At 40.8% G+C, this 22995-nt stretch overlaps 1 protein-coding gene and 1 non-coding gene across 2 annotated transcripts; both read right to left on the bottom strand.

Annotated features, from left to right (window-relative positions):
- Positions 1-444: 444 nt before the first annotated feature.
- Positions 445-22981, bottom strand: ALKBH1 (alkB homolog 1, histone H2A dioxygenase). The gene is made up of 6 exons (XM_006052888.4): positions 22799-22981; positions 21647-21755; positions 17872-18034; positions 5957-6047; positions 2487-2680; positions 445-1608 (listed from the first exon to the last, which is right to left on the bottom strand). The coding sequence occupies exons 1-6, from the start codon at positions 22979-22981 to the stop codon at positions 1179-1181; spliced, it is 1170 nt and encodes a 389-aa protein (XP_006052950.1). The 3' UTR covers positions 445-1178.
- On the bottom strand, positions 6763-6835 carry TRNAG-CCC. The gene has a single exon. It is a non-coding gene; the product is annotated as a tRNA-Gly (tRNA).
- Positions 22982-22995: the final 14 nt, after the last annotated feature.

The following is a 22995-nucleotide window of genomic DNA, read 5'->3' as shown; positions in this document are numbered from 1 at the left end:
GATAAGCTGGGGTGTTTCTGAGTCTATACAGTAATAAGATATTGGCAATATCATGTCCCTAGAAAGGGGCACTAAATTTCCATTACTGTTTGACATAGCAACATCCATCTAGGAAGATGGTAATGAACATTATCTTCATTTTATGAATGAGGAAACTGAGGTCCAGAGAAACATAAGGTAACTTAAAGGCTCAGGATATACTGAGTAGTGGGGGGACACAGATTAAAACTCAGGGCTTCATGCATTTTCCACGCTGTCTATAATCCAACAACAACAACAAAAGAGTGACTAAAATGTCAAGGAATATTCTCTCCTGTGAGACAGCTACGAAGATTACTTAGGGCAGAAACAGCTACAGGGCTTCAATAGCATGAACAATATGCAACTGAAAATAGGAAAAAAACTAATCCCAGATACATTCACCCTCAAACACAGATACCGATCTTTAATTTAAAATTGAGTAAGTTTATTCATGGAGAAAACAGTTACAGAATACCCTTAGGATTTTTTCAGTCCAACAATGAAAATTACATTTAAAAGCCAACGGAAGTGTTTACAGACCCAAAAGACATCTGGAGAAACTACCGTTCCTCTTTCCTTGGGTTTATGTGTGTTTACCTTTTAGGCAAGAGACAGAGCTGTGATTGATCTCTTTTCTAGGAGATGTGATTTCCAGTTATGTGTATAGGATTCTTCTGTGAAGACTAGAGAAGTCCAAAGAATTCAACATTGATTGGAAGAATTAAGGTAAGACTAATGGTCAGTTTATGGAACCACAATTTTACCACAAATCTCTAGATAGGGTGGTGGAAGGAGAATAATGTTTCCCATCAACAAAACGAGGTATTTAAAGATTCCAGAGACATGGAAACGCACTTCTACCTCGCTCAAAGGTGATGGCGAGGCCGAGAAGGCTCTTGTGGAAGGTCATACCTTCTCGGACTTTGTGCATTAGTGCCAAAACCTAACCAGGACTGGACAATGTCAAACACTTCTCTAACAAAGTGGTTAATCAGCTTCCTCTTCAGGATGAGTTCTAAGGCAACAGTGTGATCAATGATGAGTTTTTCCCTGTCTCTGTTTTCGGCTTGTCTTGGTGCTAAAGTCGATGGCAATACAAAACAGCAGAGCCATTTCCTGTAGAACCTGCCGGAGTACAAGAATGGGCTCTCCAAGTCTCAGCAGTCAGGGTTTAACCTCGCTCGTTTGACTTGGCTATTGTCATCATCCAGATGGCAGGAACCTTCTGTGGCGATGTCTCTTTTATTCTCCTCCATGGGTTCCAAAGGGAAGTCCTGACCCACGGCCAGCACCTGCCGGACAGTCATGTTAACACGAGCAGTTTTCAAGTAGCTGGCGCACACCTGCCAGTCCTCCACAGAACAGGGCTCCACCACCGAGTCTCTGGGGAGGTCAGCTGGGAGAGGCGTCCTGAGGCAGCCAGGCAGGCTTTCCCCTTCTGGACTGGGCAGGACCCTCGGGACTGCATGGTTCACCAGGCGGCTGAAACCTGACATCACCATGATGTCACCACTGTGCATAAACATGGGGGTGGGGGCTTCGTCTCTTTTGAGGCCACCCAGGAGAAAGATGGCAGACTGTCCGAAGCTATGAAAAAGTAAAACAACACGCAATAGTAAGTTTCTGTTGTTAGCCACGGTTGGGAAAGTTAACTGCCAGCTGCACTAGCTTTCTAATTTCAGCTGATACTCACTGCTTCCAAATACTCCTTTTGGGATGGGGTGTGTGTGTGCTGTGTGGCTCATGGGGTCTTAATTCCCCAATCAGGGATCGAGACTAGACCCATGGCAATGACAGGACCAAGCCCTAACCAGTGGACTCCCAGGGAAGCCCCGGTCCTCCTTTTTAAAGTGCGCTAAGACCCTTCTTTTCTGCTTTGTGTCTCTGAGCGACTAGTCCACGGTCTGCTACTTAAACGTATTAGAGACCACAGGACTACTGTAAAACAGATCGAAGCAATTAAACAAGCAAATAAAAATTTGGGTTCTTTACTAGATATTCATCATTTCTGTTCATTTTAAAGATAAGGCAGTTAAGAAGATTCTGTTCAGGCACTTTCCTCTGGAGATGCAGCACTCTGCAAAAATATAAACTTACATTCAGGGAGACAAGCAGAGTAAACTACTCGGGCTTCTGTGCTTTCCTCTTCTCTATTTCAAAAAGATCGCTCCCTGTGCCTTATGGTCTTTACCACTCATCTGTTCCATAGACACTCACAATACCTCTCATTATGAAAGACAGAATCCATGCATCTTAAACAGAAATATTAATTGTAACTTGGTCATTACCCAAAAAGTCGATGTTAATTTTACTTACAGTACATTGCTAAGATGCCCAGAAGTGAAAGATTATTAAGTTCACTCATTTAAAAAATTTAATGTTTTTGTTTATTTAAGCTTAAAAATGCTTTATAAAAAAGGAATAAAATGATAAAAAGTAATTCAAAATCCCTAGACCCAACTCACCTGAATGACAGCAGGGGTCTGGAGTGATCTAGTTCAGATCTGTCTACATGGATCCCCAGTGTGGAGTCTAATCGGTAGTAATTCAGGATACCTGCTTCAGCTTGGAAACCCTGAAATCCACAGGCAGCAGCTACTTGCTCTGAGAGGAAAGCCAGGTCAGAAGGGAAAGGTGTATAATGATCTGCTGAGTATCTCTTTGATAAAAGCAGGGAAAATAAGAAAAATAAACAATGATCTCAGGAAAAGAGAAAACTGTAGCATAAGATTAATTACCACTTTAAAATCACCTAATTTACATGCAGTATGTTGACTGAGTGATTCACAATGTTCTGTCAGTTTCTGCTGTACAGCAAAGTGACTCAGTTATACCTATGCCTACTTCTTTCTTACCTTCTTTTCCTCACGGTTTATCACAAGATACTGAATATAGTGTCCTGTGCTGTCCAGGACCTGGTTGGTTTATCCATTCTATATACAAGAGCTTGCACCCACTACCCGAAAACTCCCATTCCCTGCTTCCCCACCCCCTCCCCCTCGGCAACCGTAAGTCTGTTCCCTACCACATGTAATATTAATACAGCCCTTAAAAGATTTTTTATTGAAGTATAGTTGACTTACAACATTATATTAGTTTCAGATATACAACAGAGTGATTCAAAACTTTTACAGATTATACTCCATTTGTAGTTATTATAAAGTATTGGCTATATTCCCTGTGTTGCACAATATATCCTTGTAGCCTATTTCTTTTATACATAAACCTTTTTATACACAAAAGTAAAAGTTTGTCTTCTTAATAGCCACACATTTTTGAGGCATCCAGCAATCCGATATTGAGCCAATTCAAAACACCGAGCACCTACGATATGGTAGGCACCATGCGACGCGATGACAGATCCGGCAAATTCACCCCGCACGGGGTCAGCGGTACAGAGCAATCACACCTCTCTCTGAGAGCCGCTCGGTCGTGTCTGACTCTGCAACCCCACAGATATACAGTCCCTGGAATTCTCCAGGACACAGTACTGGAGTGGGTAGCCTTTTCCTTCTCCAGGGGATCTTCCCAACTAAGGGATCAAACCCAGGTCTCCCGCATTGCGGGCGGATTCTTTACCAGCTGAGCCACCAGGGAAGCCCAAGAATACTGGAGTGGGTAGCCTATCCCTTCTCCTGCAGATGTTCCCAACCCAGGAATTGAACTGGAGTCTCCTGCATTGCAGGTGGATTCCTTACCAGCTGAGCTACCAGGGAATCCCACTCTAATCCCAAACATGAGAGTTCTCTTAGGTAAAAAGGCAACTAAGAACTCTGTCACTGCCAAGAGGTGCCTATGGAAACATGCCAACTAAATGTAATGTATCCCGGATGGGATCCTGGGACAGAAGGCAGAAAGTGTATCAATTAAGAACTAGTCTGCAACATAGCTTCCTGTGATTTCATTGGTCAATCTGATGGGCTGACATGCTCAAAGCATTTAAACTGACTTACACTATGGTCAAGTCAGGACCTTAAAATGGAAGTAATTTTCAGCACTTACCTTCCTGAACTGCCTCTCTTTTTTGTACCTAAGGCTCACAACTCTTCAAGGCCAGAACACTCTCCATACAAACACATGCGATTTCTGAGAACAAGGCAGCAGCTGGGTCTGAGGGCTGCGTAAGCCAGCAGCAGCCGACACGCTTCCTTGATCTGAGGCTCCTCTCTCAGTCCTCCTGTTACTCAATCAGCCTCAGATCTGATTAGAAAAATTGGACTTTTCTGAAAAGTCTCTGATGGATGGCCAAGCCTCTTCAGTTGGAATCTGTTTTACTTTTTTCTTCTCTTTTTTCCTGTACTACAAATAAGAGCTCCTATTTAATTTCTCAAAATTATGAGTGTAGTTAGAGAAGGTTTCGGAGAAGGCGATGGCACCCCACTCCAGTACTCTCACCTGGAAAATCCTATGGATGAAGGAGCCTGGTGGGCTGCAGTCCATGGGGTCGCTGAGAGTTGGACACGACTGAGCGACTTCACTTTCACTTTTCACTTTCATGCGTTGGAGAAGCAAATGGCAACTCACTCCAGTATTCTTGCCTGGAGAATCCCAGGGATGGGGGAGCCTGGTGGGCTGCCGCCTATGGGGTCACACAGAGTCGGACACGACTGAAGCGACTTAGCAGCAGCAGGAGCAGAGAAGGTTTTCTCTACCATTTCGTTTTAGTCCTTCCTTTAGTCCAAGACAAACTACTTACAGCACTGGGTCGCCTCTGCTGTAACAGAACAGTCAGCTTTTGGGCTTTTATCCCGACCGAATTCCCTGTGCACTGCTCTTGCTTCTTAATTCTCCTCCACTTTTCTCTGATGAACCATTCAGTGTGTTTTGACTCTTTTCACACCATGCTTTTCTTAGTAAGTGAGGCTAACTCTGAGGGCCTTGGGAAATAACAGTATCTACAATAAAACTAGTACCTTAAAAACCAAAAAGCGAACATTTACCGTGTTAATGAATTTAACTGCAGTCAGGCACTACTGTAAGCACTATAAAGGCGCTAATCAGGTAATCCTCACAATCGTCCTGGGAGGTCAGACACCAGCCATATTGAAGGCAGGATTCAAACCCAGGCTGTCTAACCAGAAGAAAACCACATGGCCATTTCCCCAAATACAGATGTCTGGTTTTCCATTAAAGCTGTATCACTGAAAATAAGACATATCATGAATAGTTCTGAGCAACATTTATTACTGAGTAGTTAATAATTTATTCATAAGCTGGATTGACTGAAACTACAGAGCTTTTAAAAAGTAACTGGTTAGTAGGAAGATGGTTCATGCCAATTTGATTCAGTTTATCCTCAGAATTAAGTCCTTTCGGTGGCAAACACCTGAGAAAAGTGGCACTGAGATGTCAGGGATAAAGGAGGCATTTTCCAAAGTGCAAGGGTCAGAAAAGAAGAAATTGTACCTCAAGAAAACATGGAACTTTAACTGCAGACATTCTTTCCCATCTCTCCCCTGCACAGACCTTATATAGCAGTCAAAGGAATCTAGATTTTGAAAGTTCTTTTGTGAGTTGATGGAAGAGAACACTGTAAGGACATGAAGCTTCTTTCACTCCAAGCACATATTATGTAGAAAACAAATAATCAACAAACACTAAATAACAATGGAACTAAAGATTATAATTGAAAACTCCTCATGAATACAGGAAAGAAAAACCTATATCCCTGAAACCTCCCCAGAGAAAGCATCAATGGCTTCTGATGAAATAATATAATCTGAGAGCACATGAAAAAGTACTTTTCTCTTGATAAACTATTCATTCCTCTTTAGATTCTGTATCAAAAGGATTTTAAAGGAGGGAATATATTAAAGAAACCCTCCCACAAATGGATAATCTGATACTTTAAGCTTGGCCAGAAAGAAGTCAAACTATGTGGGCCCAAGAAGCATAAAAATGAAAATCAATGGAATGAGCAAGCAAATCTGAGTACCTTATTGTCCCAGTTATAATGGTAGCCAAGGGTCACCCAGCGTAGTTTCTCTAGCAAACTTCGGGGTCTCCGTTTATTCACTTCTTTACACCTGCAAAATTGGAGACAAAAGATGATTTATTCATTGCAAATGGCAGCAATAGTGTGTTGCATGGATCCTGGAGTCTAAATTTGGTATCTATATAAGCAGTTAGCCAAGATCTCCTCAGGAGAAATTAGAACAGATAAATGAGTTGACCAAGAATATAATACTACCAAAAATATGCTAGCATTTCTAATTCCTAATCCTTGGTTCTAAATCCTCTGCTGAATGGGATCAATTTTAAAGGGTGAGTCTCCAGAATATCAATAATGATAAAATGACAACAGAAATGTCTTTACCTGTTCAGGGCAAATGGGACAGAGAGTCCTATGGATAATTGAAAATCTGGCTAATAGAACATTTACAATTTCATTGGCTGAAAGCAGGACATGATTAATTACAGCTACTTTACGTCTAGAATGATGGTGGCTTCCTGGAACTGCAGCTTGGGGGGGGGAAATTTGGCAAAATACAGTTTACAATCAAAAATTACTGGTTTAACATACCTTCTTTAACCCCACAAAACAACTTAAAACCTGAGGCTTAGCTAACAATTAATGGCCACTTTAATGGATCTGGTTTCTAACATTACCTTATTTAAACCACAAGAGGTTTCTATAAAACGGAGGTGTCCTTTCTGCAATTATAATCTAGTCTAATCAAATCTATGGGGTTAACTACTCTTTTCTTTTTTAGCCACACAGCATCGCTTGCAGCATGTTAGTTCCCTGACCAGGGACTGAACCTGGGCCCTCAGCAGGGGAAGCATGGAGTCCTAACCACTGGACCATCAGGGAATTTCTTAACTACTCTTTTTCTAAAGAAGCCTGCTTGTTTGATTTACCTCTAAATATCTAAAAATACAAGAATGCTAAGCCTAATCATTTTAGTTTTTCTATGTAATTTACATCATTAATCAATCTTCTTTTTTTAATCTAAGAACCACTACTCTTTAAAGCAGAAAAGATTGGACTGCTTTAAGGAGTTTATATTTTGACAGGAGATGACAGATAAGTGTAAGAAGAAATGAGGGGAAATTTTAAGGCCGTATAAAATCTAGCACTAAAATGGATAGCACAAGACCACCAGAATCAGAAGAAGGAGTCAACAGTCTAATCAGTTAAGCCTTCATGGTAAAGTTGGGGAGTTGAATATGGCATTGAAGAATGGCAGGCATTTAAACAAGAAGTGATGCAGTAGGCAATATAGGGAGAGCGTGAGCAGAAGCAAAGGATTTATTATAGGCTCACAGTGTAAATGGCACTCATCTTGATGTCTGATAGCTTACAGGGTAGATGCTGTCTGTCCTCAAAGAGTTTACATTCTAAGGACATTGTAACACAGACATACACCAAGACCAGTGTGTGCTTAGTCGCTCAGTTGTGTCTTTGTGACCCCATGGACTGCAGCCTGCCAGGCTCCCCTGTCCATGGGGATTCTCCAGGCAAGAACACTAGAATGGGTTGCCGTGCTCTCCTCCAGGGGATCTTCCCAACCCAGGTGTCGAATCCAGGTCTCCAGCACTGCAGGCGTTTTCTTTACCAACTGAGCCACCAGGGAAGCCCCAACACCAAGATCAGTAACTAAATAAAATAAATGGATCAAATACTAACTTATTTAGCACAATTGTGAAGAAGAGAGACCTAGCAGGTCCCACTTCTATCCTTTGAAAAGACTATATCAGGTTGGCCCTTGGCCAAGCACACCGTTCCTATGGTGTCTCTATAAACAATACAGTTTATGCTAAACACATGCCTTCCTTCTGGGAGTCTGAATTTTGGTACCTGTCAGGCAGAGATTGCCTATGTACCATCCTCCAGTAAAAATCTGGGCACTGGGCTTCTTCAAACCATACTGATGCTGCTGATCCAGGGACCACACTTTGAGAAACACTATTCTAGCCAAACACACACACACACAACCTTTTATTTCTCTCAATAAGAGATCATTTTATTCTTGACAAAGAACCCCAAACCAGACTGATCAGTACAAATAAAGGTAACAAGGCAGCTCTGAAAATTTGATGGGGTTTTAGACATTTGAGGTAATACCAATAAACTGCTTTTCATCAAAAGATGGGGTCTAATGTTCTTCAAGAACAGGTATACATTATTATAACCAACACAGAGTTTATGGTCTTAGTAAAACAATAAAAATTATAGTAACAACCAAGCATGAAGATATAGCTTGTAACATGAACTTTAAAATTTTTGTTTTTCTAGGAAACCACAAAGAACATCTCTTTCTACCTTAACTGTATCACTATAGAAAAGGCTTTGGGTTTTGTCCTATATGAATATTATAGAGGGGCACCAGTCCAGGATGCAAAAGCAGCCAGAGAAGAGCCATACCTTCATAGGCATTAACTCCAGTTCTCATAACAGAAGGGAAAAAAAATAGCTTAAAATTTGCTTAGTAAAAGATTAAATCCAAGTGTGCCATTTTGAGGAGAAAATGTGCATATGTGTGTTTATATAATGTAGGTATGAAATTCTACCCCTTATTTCATATCCCCTTTTGAAAACCTGACTTCTATTCTTGCTTTTGTATAGGATTTCTGGAAGGAAGGTAGCAACAATTGCTGTAACAATTGCCTTCAAGATGTGAGAGCAGGACTGGCCTGTGCTAGACATTTCTTTTTTTAGTAGCACCTAGGGACACTTCTCTGGAGAAGGCAATGGCACCCCACTCCAGTACTCTTGGCTGGAAACTCCCATGGATGGAGGAGCCTGGTAGGCTGCAGTCCATGGGGTCGCTAAGAGTCGGACACGACTGAGCGACTTCACTTTCACTTTTCACTTTCATGCATTGGAGAAGGAAATGGCAACCCACTCCAGTGTTCTTGCCTGGAGAATCCCAGGGACGGGGGAGCCTGGGGGGCTGCCGTCTATGGGGTTGCACAGGGTCAGACACGACTGAAACGACTTAGCAGCAGCAGAGACTCTTCTGGTCCCCATGGGCCTCCTGGGTAATAAAGATTCCAAAAAATTCATTTGAACATTGTGAATAGTATTAGGCTCAAACCAGGTTTCACATGCTCCCAGATCTTTTTCAGGCAGAAAATACTGAGGGGTTAATGAAGGCAAGGGTGGGCAGTTCTTTTTTTAAGCCTGACTTGTCCAAAAGGAAGAAGCCAAGAAGGCTTACTGGCAATGGAGCTGCTTACCCACCCGAAGGAATGCAGGGAATGATGCCATCTAACCTAACTTTAAATCTTCACCCAATTATCCAGAAGGTTTTCAAGCAGGTATGACCCTAATTATTGGTGCTCACTGCAAAGAGAAACGTGCTGCCCCTTCAGGCAGCAGCCAGCAGATGATGGATGGGCAAAGCTTGCACCTTCTCCTCTGCTGACTGCCCACTCAGCACTGTGCTCAGGTTCTGTCAGGGGAAAACCCTTATGTAAGTGTTAGCATTTCTCTCAGCAGTCTCGTTCTATAGCACTGCTTTCAACTGAACCTGAACTGTGTGGAAATGAAGTCCTGTCCTGCCTGCCCGCTCTCCATGCAGTGGGTAAGCACTGCAGTCTTTTCCTTCCTTGCCTCAAGGGACAGTAGTGAACCACGTTCTCACCTAGGACAGAAATCTGGAAGTTGCTTACGACAGGAAACCTTCAATATCCTATTACAGGTATTGCTTCTCCAATCATTTTTAAAGATTTAGGGACTGTGTTTCACCACTCTGAATATTTCCCTCCACAACCACAGCTTTCGGTCCTTCTTCCTTTCCTAGTCCCTCACTTTCATTAAACCTAAAGTTGCATCTCAGGTCCCTGGAACTTCAGTTTTTCAGTATTTGAGTACTTCCAGTTTTGTTTCTCTTCTTAACCTGAATCTCTCAGTAAACCAGAGCAAACGGACATCCAATTCTACTCTAACACCCTTTTGCTATCTTGTAAATGTTAGTTTTATCTCATCTTCTACCTTCTGTTCTAAACCTTCACCATTTGTCTCAAGTGCTCAGTCCTGCCCCTACTCCCTTCCAGGACAAAGAGAATATAGAGGCCCACTCAAAGGATCCAGTTAATGATTTCAACTTCCCTCTCCTACACCTCTATACTGTTTGAAGTCCTTACTCTGTCCTTCCTTCCTGGTCTCAGCAGTGGTTTTCTTTCTTTCCATTAAGGCCAGTTCTCACCTACACTGTCTCCCATTTCCCTGATGTAGCCTCTGAGGCCTTTCTCCATTATCATCTTTCTTCTCTTATTTCCAACCTTCCTTTTTATTTGTTTCTTCCTCTTGATCCTATAAAAAATGTTTAACATTTCCACAAACTTAAGAAAAAAAACAACAAAAAACACTTTTCACGCAACCTCTTACTCAGGCACCCTAAGTCCTGCCTGTCTGCTCCATAGCTCTCCTTCTCTTCATGACTAAATCATCCCAAGGACTCAATATCAGCTGCCCCAACTCTCTCTCCTCACTGAGATGTCACTTTTGCTTATACTCTACAAAAACTAGTTTCAATGATATCATTTAATCATCAAATCCTAAGCCTTGGTCCTTGTCTTACTTTGGAAACATTTTCCTACCTTGGCTCCCAATAGTAATTTTTTTCACCCAGACCTGATGCTTCCTAGGCCCAGCTGCCTTTTCTCTATATGTTTTTCATAAACAGACAAACAAAAAGCCACATCACTCCCACTGCTTTATGATGATGGTCTTCCTGTGTAACTCCCATATCCCTCTGTCTCTCACTTGACTCCTAAACTTTGCTCAGTTCTCCATTTCCAAAGGCAGAGACACCTCCATGTGGATACTCACAGGCATTTCAAAAACAATAAGCCCCAAAGTACACTAAGGATTATTTTTGCTCACTTTCCTCTTCCTCCAATCTTTTTTCCATTAAAAATCTCAGTATATAATGTTCCAATGAACATGGAGGTGCAGATATATTTCTGGGATAGTGATTTTGTTTCCTTTGGATATATACTTAGAAGGTGAATTGCTGGATCATACAGTAGCTCTATTTTTAATTTTTGAGAAATTGCTACACTGTTTTGCAAAATTAAATAACTGCATTATTTACAGTAGTGAAGACATGGAAACAACCTAAGTTGCTTTCTTTCTTCTGCCTTTCCAATGACAGATGAATGGATAAAGAAACTGTGATACACACAAAGTAGGGTATTATTCAGCCATTAAAAAGGGAAATCTTGTCATTTGTGACAACATGGATAAAACTGGATGGCATTATGCTAAGTGGAATAAATCAGAGAAAGACAAATACTGCATGACCACAGTTCTATGTGGAATCAAAAAAAAATCTGATACAGAACAGACTGGTGGTTGCCAGAGGTGCTGGGGGGCGGGGGTGTGCGTGTATGAAATGGGTAAAGGTAGTCAAAGATAAAAACCTGTCATTGGAAGAGAGGTTCTGGAGGAGCGTGTGTGCTCAGTCATACCGACTCTTTGCGGTCCTGTGGACTGTAGCCCACCAGGCTCCTCTGCCCATGCAATTTTTCAGGCAAGAATACTGGATGGGTAGCCATTCTTTTCTCCAGGAGATTTTCCTGACTCAGGGATCAAACCCACTTGTGTCTCCTGCACTGGCAGGCAAGGATTCTTTACCACTAGCGCCACCTGGGAAGCCCAATGGACAGCGTAGTGACTACAGTTAATACTGAATGGTATATTTGAAAGTAGTTGAGAATAGAAATGTTTTTAAAACAAGAAATTGTTTAACGATGTGAGGTAACTGATTTAATGAAATTTACTGTGATAATCATTGAAATTATACATGTATCAGATTATGTTGTACACCTTGGATAACACAATGTTATATGTCAATTATATCTCAATAAATCTGGAATACCCCCCACTTTGCCCAAACTTAATCTACCTTCCACTTAGAAATCTGTGTTTAATCCTTAACTACTTTTCTGTTACTTTTCATAGTCTTCTGCTTACCAAGTCCTGTAGACAATGTCTCTACCAGGCCTGCATTATCTTTTGCATGCGTTAGTAAGCTAAATTCTTAATTGTGCTTTCTGCAATGATTAAATTTGCAGTCCATTTTCTGCGCTGCCACAAAAATTCTCTGAAGTGAAAAATCTATTACTAATTTTGAATTCCCCATTCATAAGGACAAAGTCCACATTTTCTTACTGTGAAAAAAATTTGTACTTTATGACAAGACAAGAAAAATTTAAACATAAAACAAATTTCTTTGCCTTTAAGCTCCCTCTCTCCCCCTTACTATGCATTGTGTATCTGTATTATGCATTGATCAAACCTCCCCCATTGGCAGAAATACCTGCTCATATAAAGAGCAACATTCTCCCAGCATCAGTAAGATAACTCCTTAAAAGATAACATTCCTTTTTGATCTTATAAGGGGATGCTTAGAAACAGACTCTGTAAACTGTCAACAGTCCATCATTTCATACACAGCTCTCTGTCTCAGAAAACTTATGCAACTATGCCTTGACTTCTAACTTCTGGAGCTTTCTCATATGCTATTCCCAGGTAATAATCCTCAGCTTGGTTCAAATAAAATACTTCCATTTCTTTCTTAGATCAATTAATTTTTCATCAACACTATACAGCATGGAAACCCCCTTATAATCTGGTCCTCACCTTTCTTGTTTTGTCTCCAAGCATTTCCTACAAGGTACCCTACTTTCCATCTTTCATGGCTATGTTTCTGACCACGCAATTTTCTGAGATGCTCTCTCCTCTCCTACTCGACTCTCGATTTTTCTAATTTGCTTTTTCACGCACAGTTTAAACACTTCTTCAAGGAAATCTTTATCCTGGACTCAGTCTCTCACTCCTTTACAGAACTTTGCAGCTTCCTCTATTAAAGCATACAGTTTTAGTGCTGTAAATATGAAAGTACCTGAATTCCTCCTTAAATAGTCTCTTCCTCACAGGCAGGGGCTGAGTTTTAATCTTCGTATCTATGCTAGCACCAAGTATTGCCTAAAGCATAAATACACATTATTTAATAAATGAATGAAAATCAGATGGAAAGATACTATATACAGTCTTTAATCAATCATTCTCAAGTTTAGCATTATATTTTTACTGGGCTAGCAGAGAAGCTAACAATTTACTTAAAATTAATATTTACTCAGCACCTTCTAATACATATAAAGAACTGTGGTTGGCACCAAGGCTACAAAATTTTCACGGTCTGGGGGTGGGGCAGGGTAGACAGTGGGAGGAGAAGGGGCAGATGCCGGGATTCACTACGATACACGCTATAACAGCATCATAAACAAAGTCTTAAAGAAGAAAGGGCAAGGGATTAACTCTTGCTTCCATACTGAAAATATCAATGGAAAAAAGCCTTCACATACACTGAATAGAAAAATGGATACAAAGCATTGCATACGCTAACTTATGAAATAAGGCAAAGTTGTTTTATTTAAATATATTTTCCCTTTGTCCTATTGTTTGAAGTTATTTTTGAATAGATAATATATTCAAAAAAATTCAAGAGGTATAAAAAAGTATCCATTAACCAATTAATTCTACAAATATTTATTTAGTAACTACCATGCACTGAAGAATAAAAACACTGGCAAAGGGATAAAGAAGAAGGGAAATGGGGGTAGGGGGTGGTGTGCTATTTTTAACCAAATAAGGGAATCATCTCACAAGACGATATCAGAACAAAGACCAACAGGAAGCAATCCACTGATTGGTCATCTAGGAAAGAGCTTTCTAGGTAAAAGGAACAGCTTGTATAAAGAATCTGGGCACATCTAAAGTGTATAAGGAACTGAATGAAGGCCAGGACTGCTGGAGAGTAAACGAAAAGAACAGGAGCTGAGGTGGGAGAGTCAGATTATGTAGGCCTTATAGTCTTGATAAAGACATTTGATTTTAAGTGTGATGGGACTGTACACAAAGAATCTGACTGGTCTTTGTCCCTGGTTCTTTAGGGGAAGCTTTTAAACCCTTGGAATTTCTGGAAGGGATAGGAAGTGAAGTGAAGTCGCTCAGTCATGTCCAACTCTTTGCAACCCCATGGACTGTAGCCTATCAGGTTCCTCTGTCCATGGGATTTTCCAGGCAAGAGTGCTGGAGTGGATTGCCATTTCCTTCTCCAGGGGATCTTCCCGACCCAGGAATTGAACCCAGGTCTCCCGCATTGCTGGCAGAAGCTTTACTGTCTGAGCCACCAGGGAAGGGATAGGAGTATCTGTTATTCACTGTGGACCCTAAGACCACGCCTGAGTTTATGCTAAGGCGATGACTCAGGATGTGGGCCTGTCAAGCTAGAAAGTGGTATCAGGCAGGGAGACCGAGTTCAATCATGATCAAATCAATCATGCTCAAGTGGCGAAACTCCAATTAAAACTGCCAACACTAGGCCTCGGGGGAGCTTCCTGTGAGCGCCACATGTCCTGATTCCCTGGGAAGAGGTCACAGAGACTCTGCGTTCAGGATCCTTCCAGACATCACTCTGTAGTCTCCTCACTGGATGGCCCTGATCTGTACCTTTTATAGTAAAATTATAATCATAAGTGTAATGTTTTCTTGAGTTTTGTTAATTGTTCTATTGAGTGAAGGGAGATCACAGGTTCCAAGACATTATGGCAACTCCCCTGAATTTGTACCCAGTCGGTCAGAAGGGTGCACAGACTGGGGGTCTCCCAAACTCGGAGGTGGTGTCTGAAGTGAGGGGACTTTGGCTAAGGACCACGCCTTTAACTTGTGATGTCTGTGTTGACTCTGGATGATGAGCATCAGAACTGAACTGCGGTACTGCAGATAAGAACTATAAAAGATGAGTATTGAAAAGAGACTGGAGAGAGACGAAAGCACACACAGGGCGACGGGTTAGGAGGCCACTGCAGTTGAGAATGGTGGCTTTAGAGCAGCGTGGATGTGATGGAGATACCAAGGAATGATTTTATTCATCACGACTGTTGATGCTACTGTATTTGCTGGAGGGCTGGAGCTGAGATTTCTTGGTGGCTGTATGGTGCCTGATGCTACTGCTGGGGTCTGTCGTGTTTGATCTGCTGCTGCTGACACTCAGGTTGTGTCTCATCCCCTCCCCTCCACTGTAAAGCATGCTGCAATAAAGCTGCTTACAGAGAGACACGCAGGTGAGGTGAACTCCTGCCGACAGACAGCTGTTTCTCATCCCCCCATCACAAGCAATGCTGCAATAAAGATGTTTACACCCAACTACTGGACTGTGTGTGAGGATCTCTAGCTACACTATTCACTGACAACAAACTGAACAAAACATAAAATTGGGGTGCCCTAATTTTGTGAACACATCTATTTTTGGTTATGTGTCCCAAATATTTCATTTTCTACTTAAAAGTTTCTTCTGCCCTGACCACAGAAACCTAGAAAGTTAAAATTGAAAGGATTCTTAGAGATCCTCTAATTCACAGGTTCTTACTGTGAATGTAACGGTAGATAACCAAAATCTCTAGGGAAATCTTTATGACCCACAGACCCTCTCCCTTTCTGACACACTCTAGGAAAGTGGGAGAACCGGCATGTACTGTCTAGGTGACCCTGACCATGATTCAGCCACCCTGAATGGCTATTCCAGTCCAATCCCTCTGTTTCCCAGATGAGGAAACTGAAGCCATCTATCCTGTAGTGACAAAAGGAAAAGTAGGCCCTAACTGATTTTCAGGGCTGGAAGCAATGTCTGAGCATATCAATTTCTTCCAACCCTTGACAACAGAAGGTATAACCATCACATTTTGTATTTTTTCTAATTTATTAGACCAAAAAAAAAAAAGTATCTCACCATTGTTTACGGGATGATTTATTACAGAGATTCATCTGAGCTATCTTGGAAGATGACAACTGGCATTTCAAGAGAATCATTTGTTAGAAACAAACAAACAAAAAAAAATTAATTTTTTGAAAACAGAGGCTGGTTTAGTTAACAAACTCTAAGCTCTCTAATTTCACTCAGCTAGGATCTTCCCTTGCTGCTGCTGCTAAGTCGCTTCAGTCGTGTCTGACTCTGAGCGACCCCGTAGACGGCAGCCCATCAGGCTCCACTGTCCCTGGGATTCTCCAGGCAAGACCACTGGAGTGGGTTGCCATTTCCTTCTCCAATGCATGAAAGTGAAAAGTGAGAGTGAAGTCGCTCAGTCATGTTCAACTCTTCTCGACCCCATGGATTGCAGCCCACCAGGCTCCTCCGTCCATGGGATTTTCCAGGCAAGAGTACTGGGGTGCCATTGCCTTCTCCTTATTTGCTCTGAATTCTACAGAAGACGTATTTAATAGCAGGATTTTCCACACTGCTTTTGCTTGTAACATAACCTACAGACCAAGAGGATTTTTAAAGGAAAACCAATGCATTTTATTGTTATTTTCCTTTCAGCTTAAGAAAATCACCTATTTCCCCGTTAGAATTAATATGACATAGTTCCTGAAAACTGTATCATTAAACAATTGATATGACATAGTTTCTGAAAATTAAGTCCAAACAACGCACACAAAACTGATACAAAGATTTTAACAGGCTGTTCTAAGGAATTCTCACATATTATCTTGTTTAATCCTAACACTGTTACATGAGGAAAAGACGACTACTACAAGGCATAGAAAGGTTAAACTGCTAAAAGTCAACAAAGCCAGTAACTGGCAGAGCCAGGATTGGAACCCAGGCAATCGGACTCTCGAACCAATGCTTTACATCACTACCCTTGGCCCTAACCAACCTTTCTGGTGTCATCTCTTGCCAATCCTATTCAGGACTTTTGGGAAGCATCTTCCATCATCCACCTTCAATCTAGCCACTTACTTGACCATACTAATTATCTTACAAACTCTATCCCTGTACTTTCCAAATTGTATTTAATTATATGTGCACATATCTCTGTCTATGACTAACCTACAACTCCTTGAAGGCAGGAACTGTGTCTTTTCTGTCTTGAACCTCTAACACTTAAGCACAGAATCCGACACAGCAGAAACTTAACAGACATTTGTGGAATAAACACATGAATGTATGCCTTCTGTGCTCCTGTAACACGGAACAAGTTACTCTGCCTTTGTTAAGCCTGCTCTCTCTACCCCAAACAGCCTTTTTGCTATTCTGACAGGCAAACACCTAACTGTTTTTGAAGATTCATTTCAAATGCATATAGAAAAAAAAGAGGATAATGGGCCCAATTAAAAAATCATTTTTCCTTCTTTGACACCTCTTTCCTGCCTGGAAGAATTATTTCTTCCTCTGATTCCCCACAGCATTTTCATAAACATCTATTCTAACACTTTCTGAGCTCTATTATCTTATTCCTGTTGATACTGAGTTCCTGCCATAGACTATGCACTCCTGAGTGCCGAGACAGTGTCTTGTTTATCTTTGTACTGTGTATCTCCAATGTTTAGCATCATGTCTGGCACACAACTGACCCTCAAAAAATATCTGTAGAATAAATGAAAGCTGAAATAACATTAAGGTACAAAGACTAGTTTTCATGAAGAACAGCTGGCCACCATTAAACAGACAGTAATATTGACTTCATCCAGGAGAGCAGAAGGCTTTTAGTGTTATTCTCTTCAGGATACTATAAGGCTACAAAGAAACTCTCTTCAAGCAGAAAAAAGGGTGAAGCTGAATAAAAATGGATTATCTAATGATTAACGAGGATGAACTCATTATCTATGCTATGATAAGCTAATCTTTAAAATGGATCTCAATTTACTACAACTGTCAAAGCGTCTGTCCAAATGTTCCTGGCGGAAAGAATATAACTGTGCTGTATTTGAGTGGACATAAGAGAAAAAAAGAGGTCAGTTACTTTCACTGAACTATTCTAGAGTAGTTCCTTTAAAGACCTGTGATGACCTGAGCTGAATACTAATGGTTTACTGTGACTGGTCTGACTTACCTTAGAAACGCCTTGCTCTGTTCCCACAAATCCTGGGTCTCTTCTTTAGTCATATGCTTGTCCAGGTTACACACATTAGGTTTCCGGGAATATAACTTAAGGCACTGCTTTACCCAGTGCCACTGGTAACCTGGGAGGAAGGGGTTTGAGATAAAAATAAACCCTATACAGAGATGAATGAGAGAAAAAGAAGAGGAGGAAATTCTCCATCAGTTAATCAGATCATTTATTTTTATTGACATCCTTCTATCCTCTACTTTATTATTTACTCCACACCTCCTTTTGCTAATGCTTCTACACATAAATATAAGTTTTCATTCCTACACTCCAGTTTTAGGGAAGAGGTATTCCTTCAAGTTAATAAAAAGCTGTTTTGATGATGGTTGCCAGACATCTATCACTATGCAATTATCTCTGGCTTTTTGGGTTATTCTCAAGAGAAACAAGTATTACACAATTATTAATTGTGTTACCCCAAAGGAAACTTCAGAACTAAAACTGCCAAGTCACCCTTCAAATTTCACCAAGTATCATTCACAGAGGTGGAAGCTGCTTCCTGTAGTTACTATTTCTCTGATATTTCAGTGTTACCTTTTTGCCTTTTCTGTTATCTAATATCTAACTAATTATTATTTTTTTTACTATTAAATTATCTCAGTTAAAACGACTGTTGTGATTTCTGCCTCTTTTGAACTTTGACAACTATAACAGGGAAGAAAGACAGTATGGACATCTGTCCAGTATGCAAATACCTAGCCATCTCTCCTCTGTAAAAGAGGAGTAACAATGCTAACTGGAATCATATGCATAGTTAACGATTCACTCATCAACATTCAACAAACATACACTGTATGGACTTTCTTAAGAATTAGAGACAGATGAAAAACTCTGTCCTAAGAAGCACCTGGATAGAGCAGTAGAGATAGTTATACAGATAATGCCTTTTAGAAGTCTGGCTATGAAGGGAAACAAAGGCTGAGAAGGAGCCATAGAAGAATAAGGGGAGAGTTTGGAAAGACCTAAGCATGCTTACAGATGATGAGCAAAGAGCCAGCAGAAAGGAACTGGCTGAATATAGGAGAGGGAAAAGGAACACAGGGAGGTCTTGAAAGCTGGAAGGGGTAAAAGGCAGGATCAAAAGGTGAAGAGAGTGGTTTTGAACAGAAGGCACCCCTCTTCCTCTAAAATTCAGGACAGGAATGAGCACTCACTGAGAAGTGCAGAGGTTGCTTCTGCATTTCACGTATAATCAAATTCTCCAAATAATTTAAGAATGATAGAAGTGTTGATATTTTGGGAAAAAAAAAAAGATATGAGAAAATTTTCCAATAAATGACTGTCTGTTATCACTACTACTTTACAAAATAAGAATATTATAATATTCCCAAAGATATCACATTAAACGAAGAATACTTCCGATCTAATTCAGGTTTGAACAGTGACAGGAAATTGAACACTTTTATAGGCAGTCGGTTCCAGACAACTGCTGTTTTCCTTTTATGGAGTTAAAATTTGCCTAATTTTAATTTTTCATGCATTGGTCTTAGGTCCTAACACACACAGCAACCCCAAATCAGTTTTCAATTCTTCTTGATAAATGCCTCTAACTATGTAGCTAACATTTACTGAGCATTTACTATGTGCCAGAAACTGACCTAAGTACTTTACATGTACACTCACATTGAATCTTATCCTTATAAAGTGGGTACTATCTTTTGACACATTTTACATATGAAGAAACTGAGGCCAAGAGAGATTAAGAAACTTGCTCAAGATCACACAGTACGAAGTGGTGGAGCCAGGACATGAACCCAGAAAGTCTGGTGTCAGACCTTAATCCCCAGTATGCACTGCTTTCCACCCGTTTCTATGTAGGATAATGTTAGATGTTATCATGGTCCCCCTCAGGTCTACCCTACCCAAGACTCAGTCTCTGGTCTTCACACCCATCACCTTCCTGCTCACTCTTGTAAGGACAGCTTGTGGTTTACTCAGGTTCCTTTAGAATATGCAGGATCCTGAAGTAAACATAATCCTTCTGATCAAGTCAGAGTAAGGTGAGACTCATTTCCCATGTTTTGGACATTGTACTTCTAGTAAATGCAGCTTATATGATGGCAGGAAAGACAGAATAAAGTCTTTAAGGACATAAAGAGGAACCAACTCAAATGATGTGGCCTAAGTGTGAAATCCTAGAAAACTTCAAATACCAAGTAGAGGCATACCTCAGATACTTTGACTTTTAAACCACTGCAATAAAGCAAGTACTCCAAGTCACAAGATTTTTTGTTTCCCAGTGCAAATAAAATTTACACTATATTTATGCAATAGCATTGTGTCTAAAAAACAATGAACACCCTTTAATTAAAAATTTATTTGAATTATATAAAACAATGCTGAAAAACGCTAACCATCATCTGAGCCTTTAGTGAGCTGTAATCTTTTTGCTGCTGGAGGGTTTGAAATATTACAAGAATCACCAAAATGTGACAGAAACACAAAGTGAGCAAATGCTGTTGGAAAAATGGTGCCAAAAGACTTGCTTAATCTGGGGTTGCCACAAAACTTCAGTTTGTAAAAAAAATTAAACTATCCGTGAAGCACAATAAAATGAGGTATGCCTATATTCCAACACCCACAGCAGAAAACCAAACTGGGGCTGGTAACTTTTCAGTCTGAACAATCTGGTAAACATGGCCATGAGCACAAGAGCAAGGCATGAAAGGTAAAGGCTGCCTTCAGGGATAAAAGCAGCACAAAACACTACTGGTGACGGATGCTCGTTACCCAAATGCACGACGAGCAATGCTTCCGTATGTAAAAGCCACCACTCAGCTGTTTCCTTTGTGACTTCAGACACAAAAGTGCACGTGGGCTTTTATGGAAGCACGAAAGTTGTTACCTCTTCCCACAATGGCAACATATACACTTCAGTGGTCATAATGTATTAATAGCTGTAACACAGACCTGGCTCTTGGAACAACAAAAACTAAATTTTTAAAGGAATTTCTCTTGCTTTTGACCTGCATTTGAAATCACAAGTGCAATGTTAACTTTATGTCTTCGAGGTACAGAATGGAGATATAAGATCGTCTGGCCAAATAAGGCATTATATTTATGCAATAGCATTGTGTCTATGCTAAAAAACAATGAACACACTTTAATTAAAAATTTATTTGAATTATATAAAACAATGCTGAAAAACACTAAATGGTTCATGACAATAAATCAACAATGGCCCCATGAGCCTAGAAAAAAGGTTTATAACGTTACCCACTTTTCATTATTATCTTAATTTCTCTACCTGACATCACTGAAATTCAAAAATCTAGATTATTTCGCTATTTATAGGACTTTTGATTTCATTAACTGTAGTTTTCTATTCAAAAATTCAGTCTTGATAACAGCAACAGCTTTTAAGTTGTTACATCATTTGTGAACGTAGGGATTTTGTGACTGGAGTGAACATGATGAGTTACTCTTATCAATTCAAAGTACTTCTGTTCAGAGCTGTGGCAGGGAGCCCAGAGTCACTGTTCTGATCTTTGATTTGCACCTGGTTTGTCACTTCCTGCACTATAAGGCACTGACTTATTCTATACTGACTCCTATTCTAGCCAAATAAACGGATATCTTAGACAAGGAAGAGTTCAGGAGGGGTTTGGGAGCAGAACATTTGTACATTTAGTTTTCTTCTTTGTCTATTTACTCCTTCTCCAAAACTAGACAAATTTTGATTGAGTAATTTTTGCCTTCTGAGCTCAACTGAACTCACCAGGATAGCCTTGGAGTCCGTAGGCTTGCCACTTGCTGACCGGCTGAAGTCCTGCTCTGAGTGCATCATGGTCACTGACTGAGGACAAATTTAACTGGGATTTGACCACCTGGCAGGAAGCAAACAGATGTCAGCAGGCTAAAGCTATTTCACAGGTTAACTGTGAGAATCTCAAACCTCTAAAGGCATTTCTGATGTGGGGCAGTTAAGAGTCCTGTTTGGGGTCCTAAGTCAAGCCTGAATATTCACTGGAAGGAATGCTGCTGAAGCTGAAGCTCCAACACTTTGGCCGCCTGATGCCAAGAGCCGACTCAAGGGGGCAGCAGAGGATGAGATGGTTAGTAGCATCATTGACTCAACTGACAAGAATTTGAACAAACTCTAGATGGTGGAGGGCAGAGGAGCCTAGCATGCTGCAGTCCATGTGGCTGCAAAGAGTTGGACACGACTTAGTGACTGAACAACAACAACAACAACAAACTTAGTTCTACCATTTACTTGATGTAAGACTTAGATAAGTTACTTAACATCTTAGATCCTCAGTTTCCTTATCTATGTACTAACAAACACAACAGAGCTATACAAAATTGAAGTCGTTATGAAGAGTTGACCTTTAACACTATCTTCTCCTACGATACCACACCTTTGTGATTTTTTATAAGATTCTGAATTATCAAAGGTGTTTGGTATATAGACTACCTTTGGTTAGGACTAACAATAATGCTTGTGAGGAACTTGAACACGGTGTTTAAACAGGGCTTTGAGGAACACCAGGCTGGAGTGCTCTAATCAGAAAAAAATCTTTCAGTAAAACACTAGGAATTTTGTTTACTAAAAGCACCATAGTTGTTCTCTTTTCGATGGAACCTCTGACCGAAACTCGTTACTTTTTACCGAAACTTTTTACCATTGTTAATTACTTATAAATTAAACTTTTAAGGGACCTATGAAGGTTTCCTGGCATTTAAGAATATCTTAAGAGACTTCCCTAGTGGTCCAGTTGTTAAGAGCCCGCCTGCCAATGCAGGAGACATAGGTTCAATTGCTGGTCCGGGAAGATTCCACATGTCACGAGGTAACTAAGTCCCAGAGCCACAACTACTCAGCCCATCGAGACCATCGCTTCCGAGCGCGCCGCTCCTCTCTCCGTACCTTGGGGGCACCAGGTCCCGTACCGCGGGCTGCGTGGGACACCGAGAAGTCGATGACCCCTTCCAGGTCTGCGGTTCCGGGGCGGCTCTGCCGGTAATAGCGGAAAAGCTTCCGAAACGCGTCCTCCCCAGGCTGCGCCGCCAGCGTCGCCACGGAACCCACTGCCGCCGCCATCTTCCCCATCTCGTTGTCAAGCC

The sequence above is a fragment of the Bubalus bubalis genome, chromosome 11, assembly GCF_019923935.1.
Source record: "Bubalus bubalis isolate 160015118507 breed Murrah chromosome 11, NDDB_SH_1, whole genome shotgun sequence".
NCBI classification, from domain to species: Eukaryota; Metazoa; Chordata; class Mammalia; order Artiodactyla; family Bovidae; genus Bubalus; species Bubalus bubalis.
Note: the sequence above shows the minus strand (reverse complement) of the source record. Positions and strands in the feature narration are given on the sequence as shown.